The sequence below is a fragment of the Peromyscus eremicus genome, chromosome 2, assembly GCF_949786415.1.
Source record: "Peromyscus eremicus chromosome 2, PerEre_H2_v1, whole genome shotgun sequence".
Taxonomy (NCBI): Eukaryota; Metazoa; Chordata; class Mammalia; order Rodentia; family Cricetidae; genus Peromyscus; species Peromyscus eremicus.
Window position 1 is genome coordinate 162,103,682 of NC_081417.1, and position 24,970 is coordinate 162,128,651.

The 24,970-nt window shown below is 49.4% G+C and overlaps 1 protein-coding gene across 1 annotated transcript in view; it reads right to left on the reverse strand.

Moving 5' to 3' along the window:
* Window positions 1-1,097: 1,097 nt before the first annotated feature.
* Window positions 1,098-24,970, reverse strand: part of Ajap1 (adherens junctions associated protein 1) — a 92,139-nt gene continuing 68,266 nt past the window's right edge. Inside the window, exons 4-7 of the mRNA XM_059255930.1 lie at window positions 14,280-14,367; window positions 11,962-12,204; window positions 10,064-10,194; window positions 1,098-1,750 (exon numbers count right to left, since the gene is read on the reverse strand). Coding sequence (XP_059111913.1) covers window positions 10,122-10,194; window positions 11,962-12,204; window positions 14,280-14,367 — 404 coding nt within the window. The 3' untranslated portion in view covers window positions 1,098-1,750; window positions 10,064-10,121. The remainder of the gene's footprint in view (window positions 1,751-10,063; window positions 10,195-11,961; window positions 12,205-14,279; window positions 14,368-24,970) is intronic.

Sequence of the window (24,970 nt, forward strand, 5' to 3'; positions counted from 1 at the left end):
CATCCTTGGGAGATTCCCCAACAGATGACCCAGCCTCTGCTAGGTGTGCCACAGGAACATCAGATGTGGGGCTGTGAGATGGCCCAGCTGCTCAGGGCACTGGCTGCTCCTCCAGAGGAGCAAATTTGGTTCCCAGCATCCTCGGGGAAGCTCACAACCACATGAACTCCAATTCCAGGGGGTCTCAGCCTGACATCCATGGCCACCGCGTGCACATGTTACACTTATACAAGCAAGACACCCCTATGGGCAAAGAGTGTGGAGCAGGTTCACAGGCTCCTCCCAGCACCTGCTACTAATAGAGTCTAGGGAACAGGGAGATTAGCTGAGCTGCCTACAGTGGAGATGGCAGTTATTCCAAACAAGGGAGTACGCTGGGGATTTACTATGAGGCTTCAGTCTAGGACCCAACAGAAGCCCCAAAGTAACATCTTCGTAAGAAAACACATCACCGGGTCCTCAGTTTCCCCTACCTTCCTGGTCACACCTGGACCTGAGGAAAAACACAGTACCACTGTGGGAAGGACACAGCCTGTACCAGAACATAGCCAACAGGGATCACCTGGGCTGGGCACACACAGAACCATGGGGTTTTGATCCCTCCTGGGCTCCTGAGTGCTGCCCTCACATAAGCACACACCGGGTATGGATATATTCCTTTAATTATGGAACTGGAAAATTTCTTTAATTCAGTCTATGCTTGTATAACACAAATGTTCGAGAATCCACCACCCACCCAACCTGGTGCTCAGGCTCACTCGTTGGCAGTCAGCTACGTGAACGCATGTGGCTGTTAGCATCTTCAGACAGTTAAATGAAGAAATATAGCACTGATCATGTGTGTGAATACATATAGAGAAAACCACAGCATTCTTAATTCTGGCCCAAGGTGATAAGCCACACACTGAGTGCCATTCGGCAGGTATCTGACAGATGAAGGATGTCATGTAAGGGCCTCCTCATCTGGGTTGAGATTGTCTCCCTGGATGAATGGCGATGAAATATACCAGGTCACCTGTGGAACTGCTTCTCCAATATATGCGTATAAATGCTTGTGTGTTTGTGTGTGCAGGTGTGTGTGTGTGTGTGTGTGTGTGTGTGTGTGTGCAGCGTGTGATGTGAGTTGCCCAAGTACAAAACACGAGTTTATTCTGTTCATACTAAGCATGTTAAATAAATCAAATTTTGTAACTATAACACAATTTTTTTTAAAAAGGAACATTGAAGATCTTCAAAAATTGCTACAGTACAAAAAAGGTGTGTGTGTCTGTGTGTTGGTATTTATATATTTATATATGTATATTAACCAGAAATAGTGACTCTACCGGAAGTGATCCCCCACCCCTGTCCTCTGTAAGATTTCTCCGCGTGGTTCGCTGGGCTCGGCTCCGGCCGAGCTTCCGGGTCATTACATGGCACATAGTGGTATTATTGGCACAGGTTCAGAATCGTGGTGCGAGTCCCAGGCGTCGGGAGCTGTCTCCTGTCCTTCTGCTTGCTTTCTCTGCTGTCTCTAGTCGCTTCTTGCATTTCTTCTTTCTGCTCTCCGAAGAAAACTCTGGGAGAAGGGAGCGCCCCTAGGCACGAGCAATTTTACAAAAATAGATTTGGCCTTGGGTGTCCTGCTCTGCTGAGTTTCCCACGGGCAACAGAAGCGGCAGGTGCGGGACCCTCTCCTTAGATAGTTTAGTTTTAGGTTTTATAATTTTTTGTTTTGTTGTTTTGTTTGTACAAGTTCACCAACGGAATCCTGTGGAGGAAGGAGAGAAGAGATTTAATGGCAGCAGGCCCTAGGGCACAAGGAGGCTTCCTGCCCACACAAAGCCCACACACATCCACTCTGGTCACCAAGGATTGGTGGGGCCATGAGGAAGAGCTCAGCCCCCTGTTCAGAGCCTCCCAGGAAGGGCTGGGCCTGAGACAGGACAGAAAGACACAGGAAATCTGGGAGGCATGAGCAGGGAAAAGAGCCCCTCCCCTAGACATCTGAGTGAAGCCTCTCACCCACAAATTTCCAACTGTTAGGGCCTTTCCCATTTCCTCTGGAGCCAATCTGTCACCCCACTATCAAAGAAGGAAACAGATGCAGAGAATGGGTGGGGTCTGAGAAAAAATTTCCTGAACACCAACCTATAGTCACCCCTCTCTGAAATCCGGCTCTTTGTTTGAGAGGCCCACACCCATGCTCCTGTGGGTGTCCTAATGTCTTCTGAGCACTCTTTTACTGTCTCAGTCTTAAGCCTATATTCAAATATCTTTAACAAAACTCCCAGTTTGGCTTAGGACACCAGCCAGTCCTGAAATTCCTTTCAGTGTTAAAGCCATAAGTTCTGCTTCGGTCTAGGTTGAGCTCGGAGTGCTCAGGCTGCTGAGGGTGGCGATGTGGAGCTGTCCCCTGGCCTCTGAGAGGTCCATTTCCTCCATTAACTCATACGGAACCCAGTATCCCAACTATGCATGTCACTGGCTAGTGTGCCGACCTGTATTCTTCCTCTCTCCCTCTCCAACCCATAGAGGGAGGAGCTTTGCTTGCTACACCTTCAATGCAGGGAGGAACCCATGGGCTCCCTTTCCATCCACTACCAGCTGGAGGCTCACTGGGACCAAGACCCAGGACAGACTTCTGGATCGATCAGCAAAGCCAACCTGAGTCTTCCCGAGAGAGAAAGAAAGGGAATCTAGGAAAGCCAAGGGCTGCAACATTCTCCAGCAGCCTGGCCACGAAAGGACACCCAGACCCGGTGAGTGGAAGCCCAGTCTTCCAGTAAGAGAAAGTCCAGTGATGGGCATGCCCCTGGGCATGAGGATACATCACGTCACAGCTATGGGCGATTCTGTTCGGTGCTGTATGAGTTGTGGGGTGATGTGTGGGGGCCTCCACTGCCACTCAATGCTCTCAGTGGAAACACTCCACAATTACAGGCCACGTAGACCCTCAAGCAGGGAGGGAAGTTCCTCCACACCTCTAGATAACACAAGTCAAGAAGCAAGGGCCTCAGTGATCCTTGGACGAAGTTGGCAGAAGGGCGAGAGTTGAATGCTGGTGTTGCCCCACAGTCACCAGGCCCAGCAAATGGCCAGATTAGAAGATCCATCACAGTGTGTTCAGAACCTTCCGGAAACATACGGCCCTGTGCCTTCTCAGGAGACCTGGAAGCAAGCTGGTTTTTAAGAGTCCCCCACAGTTGCAGTCAGGGTGGTGATGGGACCCAGCTCCTCCAGAGGGCCCCAGTGTGACATCCTTCCTTCCGTCTCAATGGTGGTGGACTTTGAACACTGAGGTTTCCAGGAGGCACATGCAGGTTTTGTCTTGGAGGTATGGGCAGGGCTGGAAGGCCTGCTCCTGCTCAGTTCAGGACCCATGTTTGCACCCAGAGCCTCGACTCGTCTCTCCAGTGAGGTGGAAAAGAGAATTGAAGGCGCAGCTCCTTCCCTGTGGCCCAGAATGGACAACAGAGGCTCCCTGAATACCCCTCCAACTTGCCTTCTGTTGGAGGGGTATTCAGACAAACCCCCGTTTTGGAGCTCTATGAGGCCTAAGTTGAAGAATCCACTGTGCCTCTGTGGGGATGTCCACCTACTGTGGACCTCAGGTGATCTTGCACAAAGGAATGGGACATCAAATCAGATCAGTCCTAGGCTCCTGTTGGTGGGCCCTCCTCCAGCTATGTCCCTACTCAACCCCCATGCTCCGGGTCAAGCATTTCAAACAGACATGCACTTTACTGCAGAGAGAAAGAGCCAACTTGTGCACCTGTTTTCATTTGAACATCTTTGAAGTTAAAACACAGTACTGTGGGAAACCACTAACACGAGTGACCCAGGACATGCATTTGAACAGGCAGAGGGTGGGTGTGGTTAGTCTGTGTGCATTTGTACACATTAGGGATGCCAATGTTCAGAGGGATGTTTTAGTGGGGACAGTGACACAGCAAATGCCACCGAACCACATACTGAAGAAAAGTTAAGGGGCTGGGGAGACAGCTGGGTGAGTGAAGGGCCTGCTGTGCCCGTGTGAAGACCTGGGCTTAGATCCACAGCATCCACATACAAGCTAGGCATGGCAGTACGGGTCTGTACCCCACCCCCACCCCGTGCTGGGGACACAGAGACAGGAGGATCCCTGGGTCTTACTGGCCAGCCAGTCTAGCAGAATTGGTGAGCTTCGGGGTCAGTGAGAGAATCTGTCTCAAAAAACATGGCAGATATTGATAGAGGAGGACACCCAACATTGACCTCTGGCCTCCACACATAAGCACATACCCACAGAAACACATAGCCAACAATAACACACACACATACACACACACACACACACACACACACACACACACACACACACACACACAGAGGCATACACTCGCGCACACAAAGAGACAGAGACAGAGAGACAGAAACGGAGAGACAGAGAACAGAGAAAGATAGAGAAATAGAAAGGTTAAAATAGCATTTATTAGTTCTATTTTATGCAATTAAATGTAATTTTTAATGGGCTCACTAAAGGCAGGGCTTGGTGACTTCACACTTGGCAGTAGTGGCCTAGGTCAGTGAAATATGGGTGACTGAGATTTCTGTCCCTATTCTGATTGTTGATTACTTGTTTGTTTGTTTATTTGAGACAGGGTCTCTCTATGCAGCCTAGTCTGGGCTTCCACTTGCCATCTTCCTGCCTCCGTGTCCTGAGTGCTGGGATCCCGAGCCGCACTAACAAAGCTGGCTTCTGGTGACTGGTTACTGGCTTCCATCTCAGGGTGGTTGTAAGTCCCAGGGCTGCCCCCACTTCATGAGAAAGGCTCCTGTGGAGGTGGGGTTCTGGTCCCTGACCCTGGACTTAAACAAAGCAAGGCTAGAGGGACAGCCCCGCCCCCTCCCTGCCAGCCTTCTCCCAGACACTCCCAAGAGGGACCTTTATCCTTGCTTTCCATGCTGGCTCCTCCCACCATCCCTGACTCAGTTGCTCCTCCCTCCACCACACCCCTCCCTCCTCCTCTCAAATTCACAGTGGTACACAGGTCTCAAATTGCTAATCTCAGCTGACCTCTCTCCTCTATTCAGACATGCCCTCAATTTCTATCTGTCTTGCTCCCCAGGTATAAGAGTCTCCTGGGATTTTCAGTCCAGCAAGCATTGCATGTCCCAGGCAACAGGACATTCCCTGACTACAGTGAGGGTCACTTCAGGCTCCCTTAGATTCCTGCTCTGCATCTACATGGATTGGTACCCAACTCTGAAGAAAGCTAAGAGGAAGACAAGGCTCAGTAGCCCATTCTGGGTCACCAACATGGGTCTTTCTTGACTTAAAACCCACTCCCAGGACAGCTGGAAGATAGAGGCTGATGACAGGGACTGTCCCCTGGAAAGTGATCATGTGGAGCCACACAGGGAGGAATGTGGAGCCACAGAAGGAGGAATCTGTGGCAAGCCTCTGGACACTTGTCTGCTGGTAGAAAAGAGAGAGACTGAGCCACTGATGGCTCCGACTGAGTCTGCCCCTGTAACAGCAGTACTGGATTCCCTGCAGAGAGCAGAAGAGGTTCCAGGCAAGGGCAGGGCCCCATCCTAGCCTCAGGCCAGGGAAGACAGAGATGGGAGGCTGCTACCTCCCTGCAGGCCTGCCCCAGCACTCAGTCCTGCTGTTCTCTAGTTCTGGCCTGTAGTGAGGACCAGGACCTCCAGCTGCAGAGGCTCAGTGCAGGAGGCTCTTGGTCCTGAGCTGGAGAACGACCAGGAGCCCAGGCCATGGGGAAGGCCACCACCCAGCAGGAGGTGGGACTGGACCCCACAGGGAACAGGGAGAGACAGGAAAGCTGGTTGCTGCAAAGCAATCTTGAAGATAAATTCTGGGGTACATTCTGCCCCCTGCTGCTTGGAAGGAGATTGGGCAGCGGGTATCCTGGGCTCAAGAACTTGATGCTAACTAAGTAAGACTCTGCTTTGAAAACAGAGACAGCAGGGCAGCCTAGTCCCTGGTGCCACAGCTCCTAACTAGTCAGAGTCACCACAGTCTGAAAGGGCCCCTGTGCCCCCATGTTTTCTTTGTGCTGGATATCAGCAAGCACAGCTTCTAGAAGGTTCTCTGTGCTTCCTTTGAGTTACGAGAGCTTTGTATTCTGAGTATGGTGTGTGTGTGTGTGTGTGTGTGTGTGTGTGTGTGTGTGTGTGTGTACATGTTCCAGCTTGTGCACAGGCATGTAGATGCCAGGGATTGACATCAAGTACTGTTCTCAATCCCTTCCATCTTGAGACAAGGTGTCTCAAGGAACCCAGCGCTCACAGACTGCTTGTCTGTGTCTGGCTCTTTTGTTTTTGTTTTTGTTGTTTTGGTTTTTCGAGACAGGGTTTCTCTGTGTAGTTTTGGTGCCTGTCCTGGAACTCGCTCTGTAGACCAAGCTGGCCTCGAACTCACAGACCCGATTGCTGGGATTAAAGGTGTGCACCACCACCACCCGGCATGTGTCTGGCTTTTTATATGTGTGTTAGGGATTGGAAAGCAGTTTACCCAAAGAGCCATCTCCCCAGCCCCTGAGATGTGTTTCATTTTGTTTTGTGGGAGGGCTCAGCACTTCCCATTTTTTATCGATCATGTGATTTAATTGGTTTGAGAATACTAATAGTGATGTATCCCTTGTTTGCTCCAGATGAGACAGTCTTTATAGTTTGCGAGGCATGGTTCAGAAGGAAGCAGCTTTGGCGAGTAGGACAAACCTAACTACATCTAATGGGGTTCTCTGAAGTTCAGCCATCCTCTGTGGGGAAAAATATGACAGGAAATAAGCCATGAGCCAATGGCAGGTGAGTCTCTGAGGTCCCCTCTGTGGGAGCCAGAGTACAGGAAGCCAGCATCATCTGGTTTCACCCAGAGCTGTCTGTATCTACCACGAGGTGGGAAGGGACAAGGACTGGCCGAAGAAGGGAAGCAGGCTCTTGTCTGCCGTGAGCCCCAGGTTTCCCCAGGAGTCCATCTGCAGGGAAGAGACGTGGCCACAGTTAGCTGCAACTTGTGCACACCTATTCCTATAAGGGAACAAGATTATGTTGGGGTAAGGGACTGCTGCACGGGACCAGCAAGACAACTCAGGGTAAAAGAGCTTGTCTCAAAAGCCAAGGACCTGAGTTCAATGCCCAGAACACACCGTGGAAAGAGAGAACCAACTGGGAAGTTGTTTTGATATCCAACTGTACGATATATTCATGCCCATGCATCACACACACACACACACACACACACACACACACACACACACACACACACATACACACACACTGACACACACAGATAAAACAAATTCTTTTAAAGAAATTGCTACATCACCAATAAAAAGCTATCTGAAAGTCTTAAAGGCTCTACAAGAGATAAATATCTCCATTGACTATTAAACCTTAATTAAATGTTTTTCTATTAATTGCTATTTATTTAAGGGACAACAAGTACCCATGTAAATCTGAGAGATCTCTCCAGCTAGTCTCTGCTTGCCGATCGTGCCCAGGCGTTAATTACAAGACCCAGGCGGTGCTCAGAATCCGAAGGCTTTCATCCCAGTGAGTGATGAATACCTCGCCTGGCACAGGGCGATGGGATCTTTAAGCATTTATTAGAGACTAATGAGACTCTTTGCACAGCTCTACTGGTTCTGGTCTACTGAAAGTCACTGGAGGTGACGCACGGCAGCCATGCTGGCAGAGTTCATCTGTTTTGCAAGGAGATGCAACGCCTAGTTCAACTCAATCCAGAGGGTCCCCAGGATGCACATGGGGGCAGTAGTGGTCTGGAAATGGGTAGTCTCATGTAGATAGGGGGGTGACTCTCAAGTAGCTCCTGGGGCACCTACATCTTACACCCCACCCAAGATCAGTGTGCTGGGATACCTAATCAAAACAGTGGGAACTTGATCACTCCAGGGAGGAGAGAATGCCATAGGAAAGACAACAGGGTTTTTTGGAACTGAGGAACAAGTAAAACCATATATCCTGCCACCTACGTTCTGTATTCTTGTAAATGTCCATGCTGCAGCTTCCTGCAGAAGGCTTCAGAGCTCAGGTCCTTGAGCACTTGGGACTGGTCATCCTGCAGCTCCACTCTATCCTCAGCCTGCCTACAACTTCGGGCTGGCCTCAGGTGAGCAGAGGCACTTGGCATAGAGAAAGGCATGGTCTCAGACCCTGCAAGGGGTTTTCAAAACAGAACCATCTGTAGAGTAGGTAATGTGATACCCTGGAACCAGACAACCTTAGATGATTGGATTCACCACTGACAACCTAGAGCATCTTGGTCAAGTTGTCTGCCTTTCCTCAGCCTCGGTTTCCCTCTTTGTAGACGGGCTTGCCGGGGGAGTGAATGCACTGCTGTATGTAAAAAGTGGCCATCTATATGACAAAGTTGCCCCAAGAGCAGAAGACACGCGGCCTACGGGCCTTTAGCTCTCCTGGGAACTGTCAGCTGAGTTGGCCGGTTCATCATCTCCATGTCAATGAACTACGGCCTAACACATTTTTTTTTCCTTTTTGTTTTGTTTTTAATTAATACATGATCTGACTCTGAGTTTGTCTTCATACTCTCAGTGATTCCCCTGCCTCAGACTCCTGACTGCTTGGCATTAATTACAGGCATTAGCCATCATGCCCACCTTTAACGACCTTCTAAAGCTGTAACAGAGATGTGGTGCCTATCCTACCCTGGGGCCTGCCAAGCTTTACCAGGCAACTGGGGCATCCACTGCTCCCCAACACTAGCTGAGCTGGCACATCCAAGAGGGATGTCCACAGCCTTAATGGAATAAGCTGCATTGGCAGGCCGTGGCTCCGTGCTCTGAGGATGTGCCAGGCTCTGTGTCCTGCCTGCTAGAAGGCCGTGCTTGCCACGCGGGCTCCGTGAAAGCCTCTGCAGGAGGCTCGTTTCCAGTTTAATCTAATTACTTTTTCTTGCCCGTTGGCGGAACATGTTGGCTTTGGGACAGAGACTGAGGGCTGGAGATTTGATTTGGACCAATCTTGCGATTCATTAGTGCTGGGATTAAGAACTGACCGATTCGTTCCCATGCTGGCCTCAGCTTGCTCCTTGCTTCCTGCTGGAAAGGGCTGGGTATGGAACCCTGGAGCCATGTCCAGCCCTCAGCCTTCTGCCCTTTTTACTTAATCCCCATGCAGAAGGTGAGCAATGAGTAAGAGGAAAATATTTGCGGAATCTGTGTCCTATCTAAGAAACAGGGTTGCCATCTCATGGAAAATGATTGGATGCCTTTTGTAAGGGTGATGTAGACTGGCTCACTCTGCTGTGACACTGGGCAAAAGGAAGGTCCCCAGCAAGCCTGGAATCACAAAGGAAAAGATGTCAAACCCACACTACCCATGGGCTGTGCCTGCAGCATGTGTAAGTGGGGCGTGTGGGCTGCGCTGCTCCTGGGAGAGGCACTCACTCCCCACCCCTTAGGCCACTGTTCATAGACTCAGTACAGAAGCCATTTAATGTTAGCATCCGAGTTAATACCATCCAAAGCAAGCTGAATGTTCCCAGGCAGCAGAGCGTGAAGAATTCATCCTGTTTGGGTGCCAGTCTCCAGCTTCAAATTAGTAGATGTCTCAACTCTTCACTTTCTTTCTTTATCATGTTATTTCTTATCTCTTATTTTCATATTTCAAGACTGCATTTTAATTCCGCTCCTGCCCTACTCCCTCCCGGCATGATTGTGTGCTGAGGGTGTGATCCCTGTCTGCTTAGCTGCTGCCCTGGTGGCTTCCTGCTGAGGGAAGGGAATGTTGTACCCAGAGCTTGTTTCTGAAGGTAATTTCAGCTCACAGTTCTGCACAGGGAGGGCATGGCCCTGAGATGGTGCTGTTGCTGTTGCAAGGAGATCCTGGGAACGCCTCCCTCCCTGAGAAGTCCTAACTGTTTGTCTTATAGATGTGCTGAGAGACCCGTGGTCCAGTATCCACACAGGGGATGTATTGAGAAACCCACTGCTTTAGAGAGGGGCTCCTGATCATCCCAAAGCAGAGGTAAGGGGAGAAGGTGAGGGGAAGGGAGATAAAGAGGGTAGAGGGCAGGCTGCCTCAGGGAGATACATACCATGAAACAGACACATGGCGTCTGCCCCGCCCCCAGGAGGTAAAAAGCCTTCGGCCAGTCAGCAGGAGATTTCAAACCATTTCTCAGACACAAAGGCCACAGGGATGAGATGCCGATCTGCAGATGAGGATCTGTGGAAAGCAGAGAAGAAGGCTTTGTGCCATGTGAGCTGTGTGAGCCTGCACATGGCAGGCAAGCTGGTCAGCCTGCAGGGGGAGTGGGTTCTCTGAGATGGGTCTTTACCAACCTCTAGATAGAACTGTCTCTCAGGCCCACTAGCCGAGAGGCTGATGGATGCAGGGTTGAGGGACTCATGTGGGGAGGCTGGCCATCCCTCACTCTTGTGCCATTTGCAGATGCTGACTTTGGGATGAGCCCAGAACCAGGGTCTGGGCTTCCATAGGCGAGACTGGATGCATAGTATTGCACACGACAGAAGGGACAAAACCTAGCTCCTAAAATGTCCCCTTCACATTTTGTCATTGAAGCTAGGTTACTGTGATGGTTAGCTTTAACTACCCATTTGACAGCCTAGAATCACCCGGGAAGAGAGTCTCACTGAGGGATTGTATAGACCAGGTTGGCCTGTGAGGCTGTCTGTGTGTGTGTGTGGGGGGTATCTTGATTGTTAATTGATAGGGGGGATTGAGACCACCATGAGTGGCACCATTCCCTAGGCAGGGGATCCTGAACTGTATAGAAGTGAAGGAAACAAGCAAGCAGGTGTGCATGCATTTACTTCTCTCTGCCCTAGACTGGCCGCTTTAAGCTCCTGCCACTGTGAATTCCCTTCTATGATGGACTGAAACCTGGAACCACAAGCTGAATAAACTTCTCTACTCCAAACTGTGTTTTGTCGAGGTATTTTATTACAGCAACAGAAATGAAGCAGACAACTACCCCTTCCCAGCCCAGTGGCAGACACCAGAGTGTTATCCTTCCTGGCTCCATATCAGGATATGAGAGCAGCAGCTACTCCACCCTCTACAGCTGGACATGGGCACAGTACACCTGCTCACTGTAGCCAGTGGTGGCACAGGAGCATATGAACTGTGGTTACTCTGGTGGCCAGAAGAGCTGGAACTCCAAGCCCACTTCTGCTTATAGGTAAAGCAGCAAACAGGATGGAAGGCACAGGGTGACCCAGAGCTGACCGCCCAGCCATGGTCCCAGGAGACCCTCTTATCTCAGCTGCGGACTGAGAGGGGAGGAGCCTTCGAGGCATATGAGCAGCCTGCCAACTGCCTCATTTCTTTCTTCTCATTTTTTCTAATCACAAATGATGCATGGGTGCACAGTCACTTAAAAAATAGCTTATTGATATTTTAATTTAATGCTGGACAAACCTTGTGCAGCTGACTCAGGGGTTTCTTAACCATTCCCTGGGATGGTTGGAGAAGTGTGTCTTCTTTGAGGGATCACCCATGAATAACAAAAGAGCATTTAATAAGGGACTGCAGCCTGGAGTCTGCTTGGTATTTGCTGTTTTTTCTGAGCTGGCTGCTGACATTTTGTTGACAGAGTCCAAGAGACACCGACTGTGGGAGGGACCTGTCATAATTTGCTGATGCTCCAGAGGGCAGTGAGTACTTGGCTAGCTTTGAACCCTGAGACTGGGGGGTTGGGGGAGCAGACATTCAGCCTCCAGGTGTAGTAGTGAGGGTCTGGGAATGCGTCTTGGTCACCGTCTTGTGGTCTGGGATACGTTTTTTCCCATGGCTGCTGTTGTGCCTCCCGGGGTGACTAATACCTATTGGTTCTACTTCACTGCTATTGTTTTGACAAATCAGCTGTCTTCATGTGCTGGGCCCCTGAAAGATCTACAGAGTGACCAGACAAGAGGACAGTGCCTGGTTCAACCACGCAGAGCCTTGGAGACCGGGTCACACAGAGCTCACCGGTTTCCATTGAACGTGGACTTGTATTCCCCTGTCGAGTGCAGCGTCTCATCGGCGTACACGGGCACGGATGCCCTGACACACTCATGGGAACACTGCAGCGTCTCGTTATAGGCCGTGAAGATGTCCACGCTGCTGGGCACCCGGGCCGGGGTGAAGTCTGTTAAGTTCTGGCAGCTTTCCTCCTGCTGGTTCATCTTCCGCTGGTGGCTGTTCCTCCGAGTGTGCCCGCTTGGGGCACAGCTAGCAGAGAGACAGAGAGGTTTGAGTAGGGTGGGCAGGTACTGGAGCAACGTGCAGACTTCTCCCACACACCCACTGCGAAGCCTTCACTGCTAGGCATCATTTATATTACATAGTAATTCTCGGCCTCTTCAGAAAGATCAACCACAATCAAGTAATCAGCTCCTTTTTTTTTCAAATATAAAATCTGAATTTTAAATGTGGCCATTATCACAAGAGAGCTTGGAGGTGAGTGGTGAGGCTATGGGACCTTGCTTGCCTGAAGAATGTCAGCTAGACTGAGGGGGCTGACTCAGTTTCCCTCCAATGCCTTAATGGGATGCAAAGGTTGATAATGTTCACTACAAGAGGGCCTGGGGAGGCAGGAGGGGTCCTCCGTGGATAGCCCGGTGGGAGGTTGTTTTGCTGTTAGATGAACTGTTGAGAGGGAGCCCCTGGCAGTTACCTCATCCAGAACACATCTACAAACTGGAAACTGACTTGAGTTCATCCTTGCCAGGATCTAACAAAGAAATGTTCTCATGCCCCTTGTGTTTCCTCCACACTCCCCACTGCTCCGTCTGTGAGGGCTTCCAGTGGCTGTGGAAGATGAACTGGGGAACCCACTCTCATCTGTGAAGGAATGTCATGTGGAGTGCAGGGTATCATTAAAACAAGGTGTCCTGTTTTCTGTGGATCTCACTTTACTCCTTGCCTCTTCCTCAAGGTGGGGTTGGGGAGTGTGTGTGGGGGGGTCTGATGGCTACTGAAAGTGAGCATGAGGCAGAAGGTCCCTCAGCAGAAAATGCTGAGACGTGCTGACCCTTCTTAGCCACCCTTGGCTGCTCTCCCAGAGAGGGAGGTGGCCTGTCACAGAAGGGGGTCACAAGTCTTCTTCTCCTCCTGAGATGGTCACGAGGCTACACTGCCCCACACACGCGTGGACCTGTGGCCCCTCCACCCCACCCTCTGCTCTAGAAGCTTGGCAGGAGCTACTTTACTATCCATGTGTCCTGGATCCACCAGAGACCCACCCACCTATCAGGTGTGAGGCTCGTAGAATGGGGTTTGTCTTGGGCTGTGTCCCCCCCTTGCTACCTACCTTTGGCTCTCCCGTTTCTGGGTTTGTCCTGTTGCTGGGACCCTACTTGTCATTCCCATCTATCTGGGAATCACGGGGCACACTGCTCCACGGTGAGCTTGAGCCTTCCTTGATGCTCACAAGCAACAGACACCTTTCAAGCAGCTTCAGGTAGATCTGCATTTCGGGTGCCGCGGGCAGCAAGGAGCCCTAGCAGCCCCCTCAGTTTCTTGGGCTATGTCGGATGTACACGCCCAACAAGGCTAGCCTCAAAGCAGGCCATTTTAGAGGAGGGAACAGGGAAGGGGAGCCACCTGCAGCAAGGCAGCCACCTGGTGTGACAGCAGAGAATGGCTGCTCAAGGAGACGAGATGAGGAGGCTGGCTGGTGAGCTGCCTGGACCTCAGAGGAGGGCAGGGGTCCGGGGGGGGTCTGAGCACGCTGCTGCTGTTTCTGCCTTTCAGAGGTATGGCATGGACCGCACCCTGGTGGGCAACATACACAGGTACATATGGGGCCAGACAGAGCTGGGTGACCAAGGAAACATACATCCTGGGACACTGTGTCGTGGATGTTGGGCTTACCACCTCTTGCACAGGAGCCATGCTGAGGGCTACACTAGAAAGTGGACCCAGCTGAAGCCAGCGGTGGCCAAAGTGCTGTGGCTGTAGTCACCTGGGACCTCCTACTTCAGTGGGAGTGCAGCCTGTAGGCTGCCATTCAGAACAGAATGTCTTATTTGAAATAGGGTCTTCTGTATCACAGGCTGTGTGGCTGAGGATGACCTTGAACTTCTGATCCTCTTGCCTCCACTTCCTGAGTGCTGGAGTTAGAGGCACAGGCCAGCACACTCAGTATATGAAGAGCTGGGATGGAAGCCAGGGTTTTACGCAAGCTGGACAAACATTCTGCCAGCAGAGTTAGAGTTCCAGCTCCTAGGCACAGTCTTTAAAAGTTGGGGCTCTCTATGCAGACCTCCCTCGGTACCCCAAAGCCCATCAATCCCAGGCCTTACCAATTTTTTAAGACAAGAGTTGTGATGAGTGCAGCGATGACCATGATGAGGGAGACGGTGATGGTGATGATCTGATGTACAGCCAGACCTGGAGGGGAGGAGACAGAGGCCAAGGTCAGCACATGGGAGGGGCCTGGACTGGAGCCAGCAGGGGCAGAATGGAGGAAGAGGGGCGGACGGGTGCTTAGGTTTGAAGCACCAAGGCTGTTATCACCTGGGTCCAGAAAGGGAGTCTCCAGCCCCGATCTCTTCCTTCCCACTCTCAGCGTCCCATGGGCAGCTGTGCCCTCAACCTGCTGCTTTTATCTGAATTCAAGTAACTCTACTGAGATTCCCAAGCCCCACGCCCTTCTCCTTGCCTGGCACAAATGTTCTGTGTCTCAATTATGGGGACATGAGCATCGGAGAGGGACTGGCCCAGGCCACCTAGGACTTCTAGGAGAAGATAGGTTCCCCAACTGCAGACCCCGAGGGCACTCTCCCCAGGGTTGTCTCTTGTCTCTAGAACCCTCCCTATCATTCACTGCCTGCAAAGTTAGTTCCTACCACTGAAAGACCAAGGGCAGGGAAGGGCGAGGCTTCTGTCACCTGGCCTTGTAACCCTGTCCCTCTCCCCAGTGAAGAACGACAGTGGACAGCACCATGGTGTTGACAGAATGGGGATAGACGGGCAGGGCCACTTCTGCAGCAGGATAGCCAGAGCCTAACAGTCATTTGCTGGCCCTGCAGATGCCCAAGGTTAGGATTTCTCTGTCATCCCCCTCCAGTGCTCCCCACCAGTGATGCAGGGCAGAGAAAAGGTAATAGCTCCCACCTCTGGTTCCACCCTAGGCCACATTTCTTTTGGACCTCATTTGTCACAGTCTTCCTGGGACATGGAAACAAAGAGTATCCCCAGCTGACTCTACCGGCCAGCCAGAGTGGTCTGCAAGGTACACAGCCCCCAGTGTTAGTAAACATGGAACCTGAAAAGAAGACCAAGGCAGCTTGGGGACCCTAAAGGGGAAAGCATCATCCTCCAAGGGATGATGTCTTCGTGACGTCCAGGCCCTGTCCTGTACCAATTGGGTACCCGGCACCCAATTCTAACACCCACTCTCCAGACTCCAGCTTGGCACATCTGATGTCTGGGGTGTTAGGGCATATGTTCCCGTGTGGCAGGCTGCAGTGTTCAGAGGTTGCTGGCAGCCTCCCAGAGACCATCGCACAAGCAGATGTTACTTCGCTGCTAAATGTGATCATCAAGGGAGACTATTTCATGAATGATTCCAAGTTGGCAAGGCCAGAACACATGTCCCGACTCCCTGCCTCCCCCGCCCCCCACCATCTTCTGTGGCGAGGTGCCATTTTCACGAAGGATTCCCATTCCAGTCCACAGGAAGAGCATCACTAAGAAACAGTGGAGCTGACACAAGCGTGTGACAGCCACCCTCCATTTTTATCTGTTGACTCAAGAGCCACTGTGGGGTGTTTTTCCCTCTGTGCTGCCCGGTGCTGGTAGTGGCCATCTTAGCCATCGTGGCTGCCCTCAGGAAATAGCAGTTCAACACCACATGCTTTGACGTTGTAGCTCTCACTGCTCATTTTGGCCCGTGGCTTCCCATACACCTGTGCTCAGTTTGGGGCACTTGCTTTAGACCTCTGGGTGAATATTCTATCCTCCAAGACCACTATTCAGCTTGCCAGTGGGGTTAAAGCCAAGCTATCCTGCAGAAGCCATCTTCAAGCTGACCAACAGGAGTCTCTGCTCACTGGAGTCTAAGAACCACCAAAGATCTTGCAAGCAGGAGAAAAGTTGAAACGGATGGGCAGTTTAATGGAGAACCATAGAAAGGGTGTTGCTTGCTCAGTATCCTGTCATGCTGTATCCACAGATTCCCCTAGCATGGTCATGAAGAACATGCTGATCCTGTGCCTGTGCGTACAGCAAGAAGGAGGAAGCTGACGGTAAAGACGGTGATGATGGTGGTGATTACAGTAGCTATGGCGGCAGTGATTATGATGGCGGTGGTGGTGAGGACGACTACCAGAGTGATGGTGATGATGTTTATAGTGGCAATATGCTCTGTGGCTAGTAATGATGGCAATGATGATTGTGGTGATGGTGATAATAATGTGGATGGTGATAGTGGGGATAAAGGTGATAGGTGGTGAAGATGAGGGTGGTGGTGATGGTGATGGTGTTGAGAATGGTGGTGATGGTGATGGTGATGATGGCAGTGGTGATATGAGGAGGGCCATGGTCACAGGGACTGTAGTAGTGAGAAGGGTGATGATGGCAATCCTGATGATGATGCTAGTGTGACGTTGATGATGACATACATTTAGATTTTGGGGATGGTGATGACGGTCACAACCGTCATTGGCGTGACTCAAATTCTATTCATTACTGTCATTATCAGCATCATCCTCTCACAGTCATCAGCATCATGATCATCATTGCTGCTGTTATCACAGTGACAATGGTGACATGAGAGGATGGTGCTGACGTGATGGTGACAGAGATGATCACAGACACACACTCAACAAGTAGCAGTGTGCTGTTCTCCCATGTAGTCCTAGCAGCACCTCTTAATGGTAGTTAAGAGTAGTAGACTCTACAGTTACTGGTTACAGAAGGGAAAATCACCCAGGCAATCTGTGCACATTCCTCAGATCATGCAGGACCCGCTGGCTCCAACACCAATTGTACTGCACAACCCTGGGCAGCCTTGGTTAATCTAAGTATTGTCTTGATCTACTTTCTCCCTGCTTCTGTGTCAGAGGCCAGCTCCTCTCCACTTGAAAGCCTGGGGAAAACAAGCTCATACTCCCGTGCGGGCAGATGCTCACACCACACCACCTCTTCTTGTGGGAAGGCTCTGTGGACACTACTCCAGGCCAACGCCATGGGCCTTCCCGCCACCTCATGACATGCCACATCCTAATTCCCATGTCAAAAACTACCTCAAAAGCTATATTGCTCCTTGTGGTGAATGTGCCACATTCTAGGTCAAGCCTGGAGAATTCAGTGGCTGGATGCACGGCAGATTTAGAAAGAGGCAGCAAGCAGAGGTGAGTGACAGCAGCAGCAGCAGCAGCAGCAGCAGCAGCAGCAGCAGCAGCAGCAGCAGGGCTGGCTCACCAGGGACCTTGAGGGGCAAAGGGAATCCCTCACAGAGACAACAGACTCTGCTGTCCACTTTCAACTATCTGCAGGATCAGAGGAGACACAGGGTGCCCCTCAACTCTGACCCCTTCTGTTATTCCTGAGAGAATCTTTTCACTGAGCTATCTGCAGATGCCTGAGTTCACAGAGGAGAAGAGGTGCATGAACAGAGGCATCGTCCATATTGAATTGCTCACCACCTTTCCCGCAGGTGAGAATGGAAAACTACCAAGTCTACTCTTCTGATAGGGGAAAGAAATAGAGGCCTAGAGAGGGAAATGGTTGACTCAGGAGACTCTCCTCAGTGATGACTTTGAATGAAGAATACCAACCTTTGGCTATGGTCCTTGTAAGTTTTTGAACCCTTTCAAAAGGGCTCAAATCATCACCATCTGAGCATCTGTGTCTACTCCATGCACACACACAACCTTGCCTAGAACCGTACAATAGTAGTTACTTGTCATATTGCTATATTTATTACTAAGAAGTAATAAATAAGGAAAACAGGAACAAAGGTGCACCAGTTAGGTTTTCATCAACTTGACATAAACTAGAGTCACTTGGGATGAGAAACCTTAGCTGAGGAATTGCCTCCACTGAACTGGCCTGTGGGCAAGTCTGGGGGTTCATTTTTTGATTAATAACCATGCTTGGCCAGGTGGCTCTGGGTATGTAAGAAAGCAAAGTGAGCAAGCCACAGGGAGCAAGCCAGTAAGCAGTGTTCCTTCATGACTTCTGCTTGAGTTCCTGCCTTGGCTTCCTTCATGATGGGCTACAAGCTATTTTGATGAAATAAACTCTCCTCCTCAAGTTGCTTTTGGTCATGGTGTTTTGTCACAGCAATAGAAATCCAAACTAAGACAAGGGTCAAAACCTAGTGCACATTAAAAAAATTTTTTTTGGAGAATTTCACACATGTGTTCTTTATTTACATAACTTCCACCTCTCCCTCTTCCCCAACTCCCAAGTTCCCCTTTCTTCTCAAATTCATGACTTCTTCTAATATTATTATTATAGACACATATCAGCAAACCAGCCTACTGAGCCATTTCAGTATGTCTCATATGTACATGTGTTTCGAGCTGACCACTTGGAATTGGATGACCTATTGGGGGAGGGGGCACTGTCCCTGGAGAAGCCTGACTATCCCTCTCTCAGCAGACTTTGATTACCTGTAGTTCTTAATCTAGGGGTGAGCCCTTGTGAAATTCTGCCTAACACCTCGGCCTGTTGACTGAGGATGTCATCATGCTGGCATCCATACTGTTGAGATTACATGGATGTAATCTGTCATGTCCAGAAGACACTGTCTCACTTCTGGCCTCCTGCTTCAGAAGCAAGAGCTATGAGAAGAGCCTATAGACCCCACAGTTATGAGGGCTGAACAGAGACTGGTCCAAATAATACTTGTGGGATGCAGTTAGGATTATGGGATATCTGTACACATGCCTCACTCTTTCCTCCCATTGGAAGGCTGTCTACCAAGAAGAGAGTAGAGCCACATGGGAAGTTATATGATGTTTACAGAATCTGTCATTTTTGAGCTGATGTTCCTCAGATGCCAGGAGAAATTGTTCACTCATCATCTGAAGCTACTCATTTTCAGACGGAGCTAATGTAGGCGAATCTTTTTTCACAAGATAAAATTAAGAAATACTTTAGGCTTTGTAGAAAGTGTAGTATGTATAGTCAGCTTGTATTATATATTAGTATATTATTATTTTATTACATTATAATATTATTAATATTATTTTAATATTTATTGGTTTATTATTATGCACAGTCATGTGCAGTCAGCTTGCATCACTGCAATAAAATATTGGAGGTAGCCAACTTTATAAAGAGAAAAGGTTTCTTCAGCTCACAGTTTTGGAGGTTCAAGGATGTGGTACCCGAATCAACCTAGTTCTAGTAACAGCTCCATCACATTCTGATGGATAGTAATAGTTAGAGAATATACATGAGTCAAATAGTTACAGAGAGCCGGGTGAAAAGAGAGTGAGAAGTATGCAGACTCTTGGATCTCACAGTTCCACCCGAGGGCATGTAGCCAGTATTCTAAGTACCTCCCCTTAGACCTCAGTTCTTAAAGGCCCCAGCACTTTACATTCCATCATGCTGTGATCAAGTTTCCAGTTGCAATGGACTCTTGCAGCCACTTAGGCTACACCCCAAATATATCAGCCTCTGTACCTTGCTGTGGATATCGTTCTGTATAAATAAAACACTGATTGGCCAGTGGCCAGGCAGGAAGTATAGGCAGGACAAGGAGAGAGGAGAATTCTGGGAAGTGGAAGGCTGAGTCAGAGAGACACTGCCAGCTGCCGCCATGATAAGCAGCATGTAAAGATGCTGGTAAGCCACGAGCCATGTGGCAAGGTATAGATTTATAGAAATGGGTTCATTTAAGATATAAGAACAGTTAGCAAGAAGCCTGCCATGGCCATACAGTTTGTAAACAATATAAGTCTCTGTGTTTACTTGTTTGGGTCTGAGTGGCTGTGGGACTGGCGGGTGACAGAGATTAGTCCTGACTGTGGGCCAGGCAGGAAAACTCTAGCTACAGTACCTGGCTCTGCCACCAAGGTACAAAACCCACCATACAGATGAGGTGCAAAAAATAGCTGTAACTGTTTTCAACAAAATTTTATTTATAAAAACAAACAGCTGCCATATTCAGACCATGGATGACATTTTTCAGAATTCTCACTGAGGTAAGTAGCCAAAGGGGGTTTTATTTGTAGCCTTAATGAAAGTATTTTTTTTGTTTTGAATGACTAAAGTTGAGGTTCCCACTGTAAACCTGGGGTTCAAAAGACTAGAATCATCCCTTTCCCTCACCAAAGGGTCATTGTCATCACAGATTTTCACTGGCCACTGTCTAGATGATTTACAGAGAGCCACGGTCCTCTGCCCAGCAGCAGTACTCACTGTGCTGGATTGGGTCTGCCCCCCGTGCAGCAGTTTGACAGTAGGCCACTTTGCATGATGGGTCTCTAGAGAACTCAGTTTGATGGGATTCTTGATTTTTGAAAATCAAAGCTCACAGAGAAATTGACTGATTTAATCCCTTCAGTGGCACTCAGAAATATTTCAGCTGTGCGTCTGTCTGTCTCAATTGTCTCCATTCACATTGAAAAGAACCTGCATCTTGTGGATGAGGATGGCCAGATCACAGGGATGGCACGGCTCCATCACTACAGAACTCGCTTTTCAAGCATGAGGACTTAGAATCCACACACAAAGGCTGGGCCTGGTGCAGCGTGGTGAATTCCCAGTACAAGGAAAGCAGAAACCAGAGGATCCTTAAGCCTTGCTGGCCACCCATTACAGCCCAATCAGTGAGCTCCAAGACAGTGAGAGAGCTGTCTCAAAGGAGGTGGATGGCATTCCTGAGGATGACCCCCAAGGTTGTCCTGTCCTCCATATACATATCCATCTGTGCATGTGTGTGAATACACAAGTGTATACACGTCTATAAATAAAAAACAAACATTAAAAACCTTAAAGGAGACTACCCAGGTCCTTTAGGAACGTGTCACATTGGTCTCTGGAAAGGATTCTGCCTGCTGTGTGGATGTCAAATTCTCAGGTAGAAATCCCCCAATCCCTTTTTCTTACCAGTGTCTCTCAACACTCCTACCTTGAATCAGTTCCCTCTGGCTAAGTCTCTGGCGGCCCTTAAATAACACGTGTGGGGACATCTGCCCCATAAACCCACTGACCCTGTACAAAGCAATCCTTGAGCTGTCCCCACTCCAGCTGTCAGGCGGGCTGTGATCAGCTTGACAATAACGTTCCCTCAAAGAAATATGCATTCCCCAGATGAAGTTTTAAAAAGCTATGAACTTTCCTCCACTTTCAAGGTCAATATTGAGTTGCATCTTGTAACTCTTTGAATTTGGATGTGGCCCTGGAGTCTGGAAGCATGCAGTGTGGGAATGCATGCTTCCCTGTCCTGACAGGTGTTATTGTCCCTGCTAATTTAGGGGCTCTTTCTGCTCCTGGTAATTGCCACTGTGTACTAATGTGCTAGGAATCAGCTGCCATGCAGATAATGAAAAATTATACCCAGAATAATGGATGGGGACAGATGGATTACCAAGCTCCACATCAATCAATAGGGCTTTTATGGTTATATTTGTGGTGGTTTGTAATAAGATCTGGCCCTGAAGATTGATGGGGAAGTTGGTAATCCATCTCTGGGTCTGAACGAGGTCTTATTAAAAGAAGCTGAATCAAACACGGGCCATTGTCCGTAGCAAAAACAAACCCATCATGGCTTCTCTTCTAGCATGAGAGGGGTGAGCATTGCATTTGGCTGTCAAGCTTGGATGAAGACAAGAGCGATGGCCTTGGAATTTGCCAAGGCAAATGGATGACATTTCTGTGCTTAGAGTAGCTCATTTGACAGTGCAGGGGCCTTGTGTTATGTGAGCAAAGGCCTGGTGGCCACTGGGAGCAAGCAAGGCTGTCTTGCAGGGGCCAGTTTGACAGGTAGAAGGTTACATGGGAAATCCAAATGTGCCAGTTCTTGGGTGTTCACAGGAAAACAAGACCACTGGCTTTGACAGCAGAAACTCAGAGAGCAACTCTGTGAAGCCTTCTGAGGGGTGGGTGTGTCCATCTGGGTCATTCTGACAAACACAGCAAATAGCATGTATGCAGAGAGATTCTTGGGGAGAGATGTGAGGGAACTTGCTTATGAGGTTATTGGGGCCAAGAAATCCCACCATCTGCCAATAGTAAGCAGGAGAGCCAGCACATCCATTGTGTTGTTCTGTCCCAGGCCAAAGGCCTAAAACTGGAACTCATGATGAGAACTTCAGTTCAAGACCCAAAGTCTGAGTATCAGACGTGGATGAATGGGTGTCAGAGTCCAGAGGTCCAAGGACTTAAGAAGTCTAACACACAAGGGCAGAAGGAGATGGATGTGGCTCTTCCCCAGCCTTTCTGGTCCATCAGCACTCTCAGCTGATTAGCAGATGGCTGTATACAATGGTGAAAGAAGATTTGGGCTCTCTCTACTGATATGAACACTGATGTTTTCCAGAACTAACCAGAAATATTGATGCACACTTCCCCTGGCCTAGTTGACACACAGAATTCACCATCACTTTAAGTGACAGTCTGGTTCAAAGTGCTTCAAGTCAAGAAGATGTAAGTAGGCTCCATTCATAAGAAGGGTCTTCAGCTTAGGACAGGGTCACACTCAAGAGACAGAACCCACCAAGGGAAGGACTCTGCTACCTTACTGGTTTCAGCTTCATCACAGCAGCTCAATGAAAAGGGGGTCCTCTGAGAGCCACCCCAAAGGATCTCAGCTCCACACAGTGCTGAGACTGATAGACAACATTTATTGGTATCTTGATACACATTTCATTGTGACAACTGGGGCAGAGGGTGGTGGTTCCATTGGGGCACAGTAAGCAGAGGCCAGAGAGACTGGTAACCATCCCACAGTGTACAAGTTCACGGCTTAAGGAAGAGGGGACCAACCTGACAGGACTGGAGTTCCAAGGCCGAGAAGACATGGGTTGGATGGTAGCAATGTCCTTTAACCACAGGTGTGTGGCCTCAAAATGTGATCTCTCTGGTCACCCCCCACCCCATTTATAATCCTCCCTCCAGGCTCTGCCTTACTGGTGACACAGTGGCCTGGGGGAGGGACAAGAGATGACATTCACATGGTGGTGACAGAACTAATCATTGTTCCAGGGCAGTTAATTCATGCTCAGCTTGCTACAGCACCGAGGGGGTTGGGTAGAATTCAAGGATATTAAGTCTGTATCATGCAATTTGGGGGGGGGGGCTCATGACCACCTTCAAGTTAAGGAATTATCTAGGGAGACTCATGGCACTCAGAAAGATCTTACATATTTAATCACAGCTGATCACAGGGCTGGGATATAGCTCAGCTGGCAGAGGGCTTGGCTAACATGATAAAACCCTGGGTTTGATCCCTAGCATCACATAAAGCAGGCAGGGTGGTACATGCATGGAATACAGTAGAAGCAAGGGGATCAGGAGTTCAAGACCATCCTTGGTTATATAGCAAGTTTGAAGCCAGGTAGAGCTATAACGCTACATAAATTTTATTTAAAAAAATAGCTTTTCTGCTAGGGGTGGTTTCTTGTGAAGAACTACTAGCAGTTTGTGGCTTAGAGGGAGGAAGAGTCACTCTTTTTTTTTTTTTTTTTTTTTTTTGGTTTTTCGAGACAGGATTTCTCTGTGTAGTTTTGGGGCCTGTCCTGGATCTCATTCTGTAGATCAGGCTGGCCTCAAACTCATAGACATCCACCTGGCTCTGCCTCCCAAGTGCTAGGATTAAAGGTTGCGCCACCATGCCTGGCAAGAGTCACTCTCCTTAGGACACTGGACATGAACAATGGAAGGTTGTCTGTGCTCCAGTGGATGCCCCTACACCCACGTGCATGTGAGTCCTGACTGGACTCAAGGTATTACAAGTAACAAGAAAAAAAAGAGGGCTTGAAATTAGAAGGAAGACATGGTGGGGGCACTGGGGAGAGTCAGGTGGGTAGTGGCAGATGGACATTAGGACACCATTCACGATCAGAAAGAGAAAGATCAGCACGGCCTGAGGTGAGAGCAGGTGTGAATATCCAGATGGCCCTGCCAAACACAAGAAGGTGAGGAGCACTAACTGCTTCCAGAAGCTATGGGTGATGTGCAGAGTAGCCATGACAGATGTTCCTCTTAGCTCAATGTCCATCACGTGGCTGATTGCCTGCTTAGCAGATCTCAGTCTCCAGCCCCTCCAAAGATGCAACAGGTACCATGTGGGCCAAGCCCCCAGACAAATGAACACAATCATCTCAGGCAGGACATCCAAGGCTTAGAGGTCACCTTAGGAACTTAGAACAAGGACATTTCCTAGGGTGGGACTAACCTGTACTGTACACACAGCTAAGACATAGAGACAGACTCGAGCAGGCTCATTCCAGAACCAACGCCCTCTACACTACATCTCAAGCCCTTGAGGAAGGGCTGTCTCTTCTCCACAAGGGGACCAGCTCTGGCCATAGTGCTATGACCAAGTGACACTTGCAGATTACCCCAAACTTTGTGCTGGTTGGGGATCCAATAGGGACCTGAGGTTTCTCTCAGGGTCCTGACATTGGGCAGGGTTAACTCTGGGTGGGCCACATCAGTGAGTAAGTTCCTCTGGATAAAACAGAATTTACATTGGCATTTCCTTTTAACTTGAGAAAAGCTAGTACCACAGACGGGAAGTGTCAGAGATGGGGACTCACCCTGACCAGAATAACCACACACCAAGCAGCGCCTAACCCCAAGAAGCTTCTCAGAGCCACCATCCTGGCCATGTTTAGGCCATTCTTGCTGCTGATCCTGAGGGGTTAGCTTTGCCTTTTGACAGTTGGACACACTTGGAGGGCAGAAGGGCCCACAGAACTTACTGGCTGCAGTAGGGTTTGTCTTTGGAAGTCTTTTGGAGGGCGTGCTGGCTAGTATTTTTGTCAACTCGACACAAGGTAGACTCATCTGGGCAGAGGAAACCTCC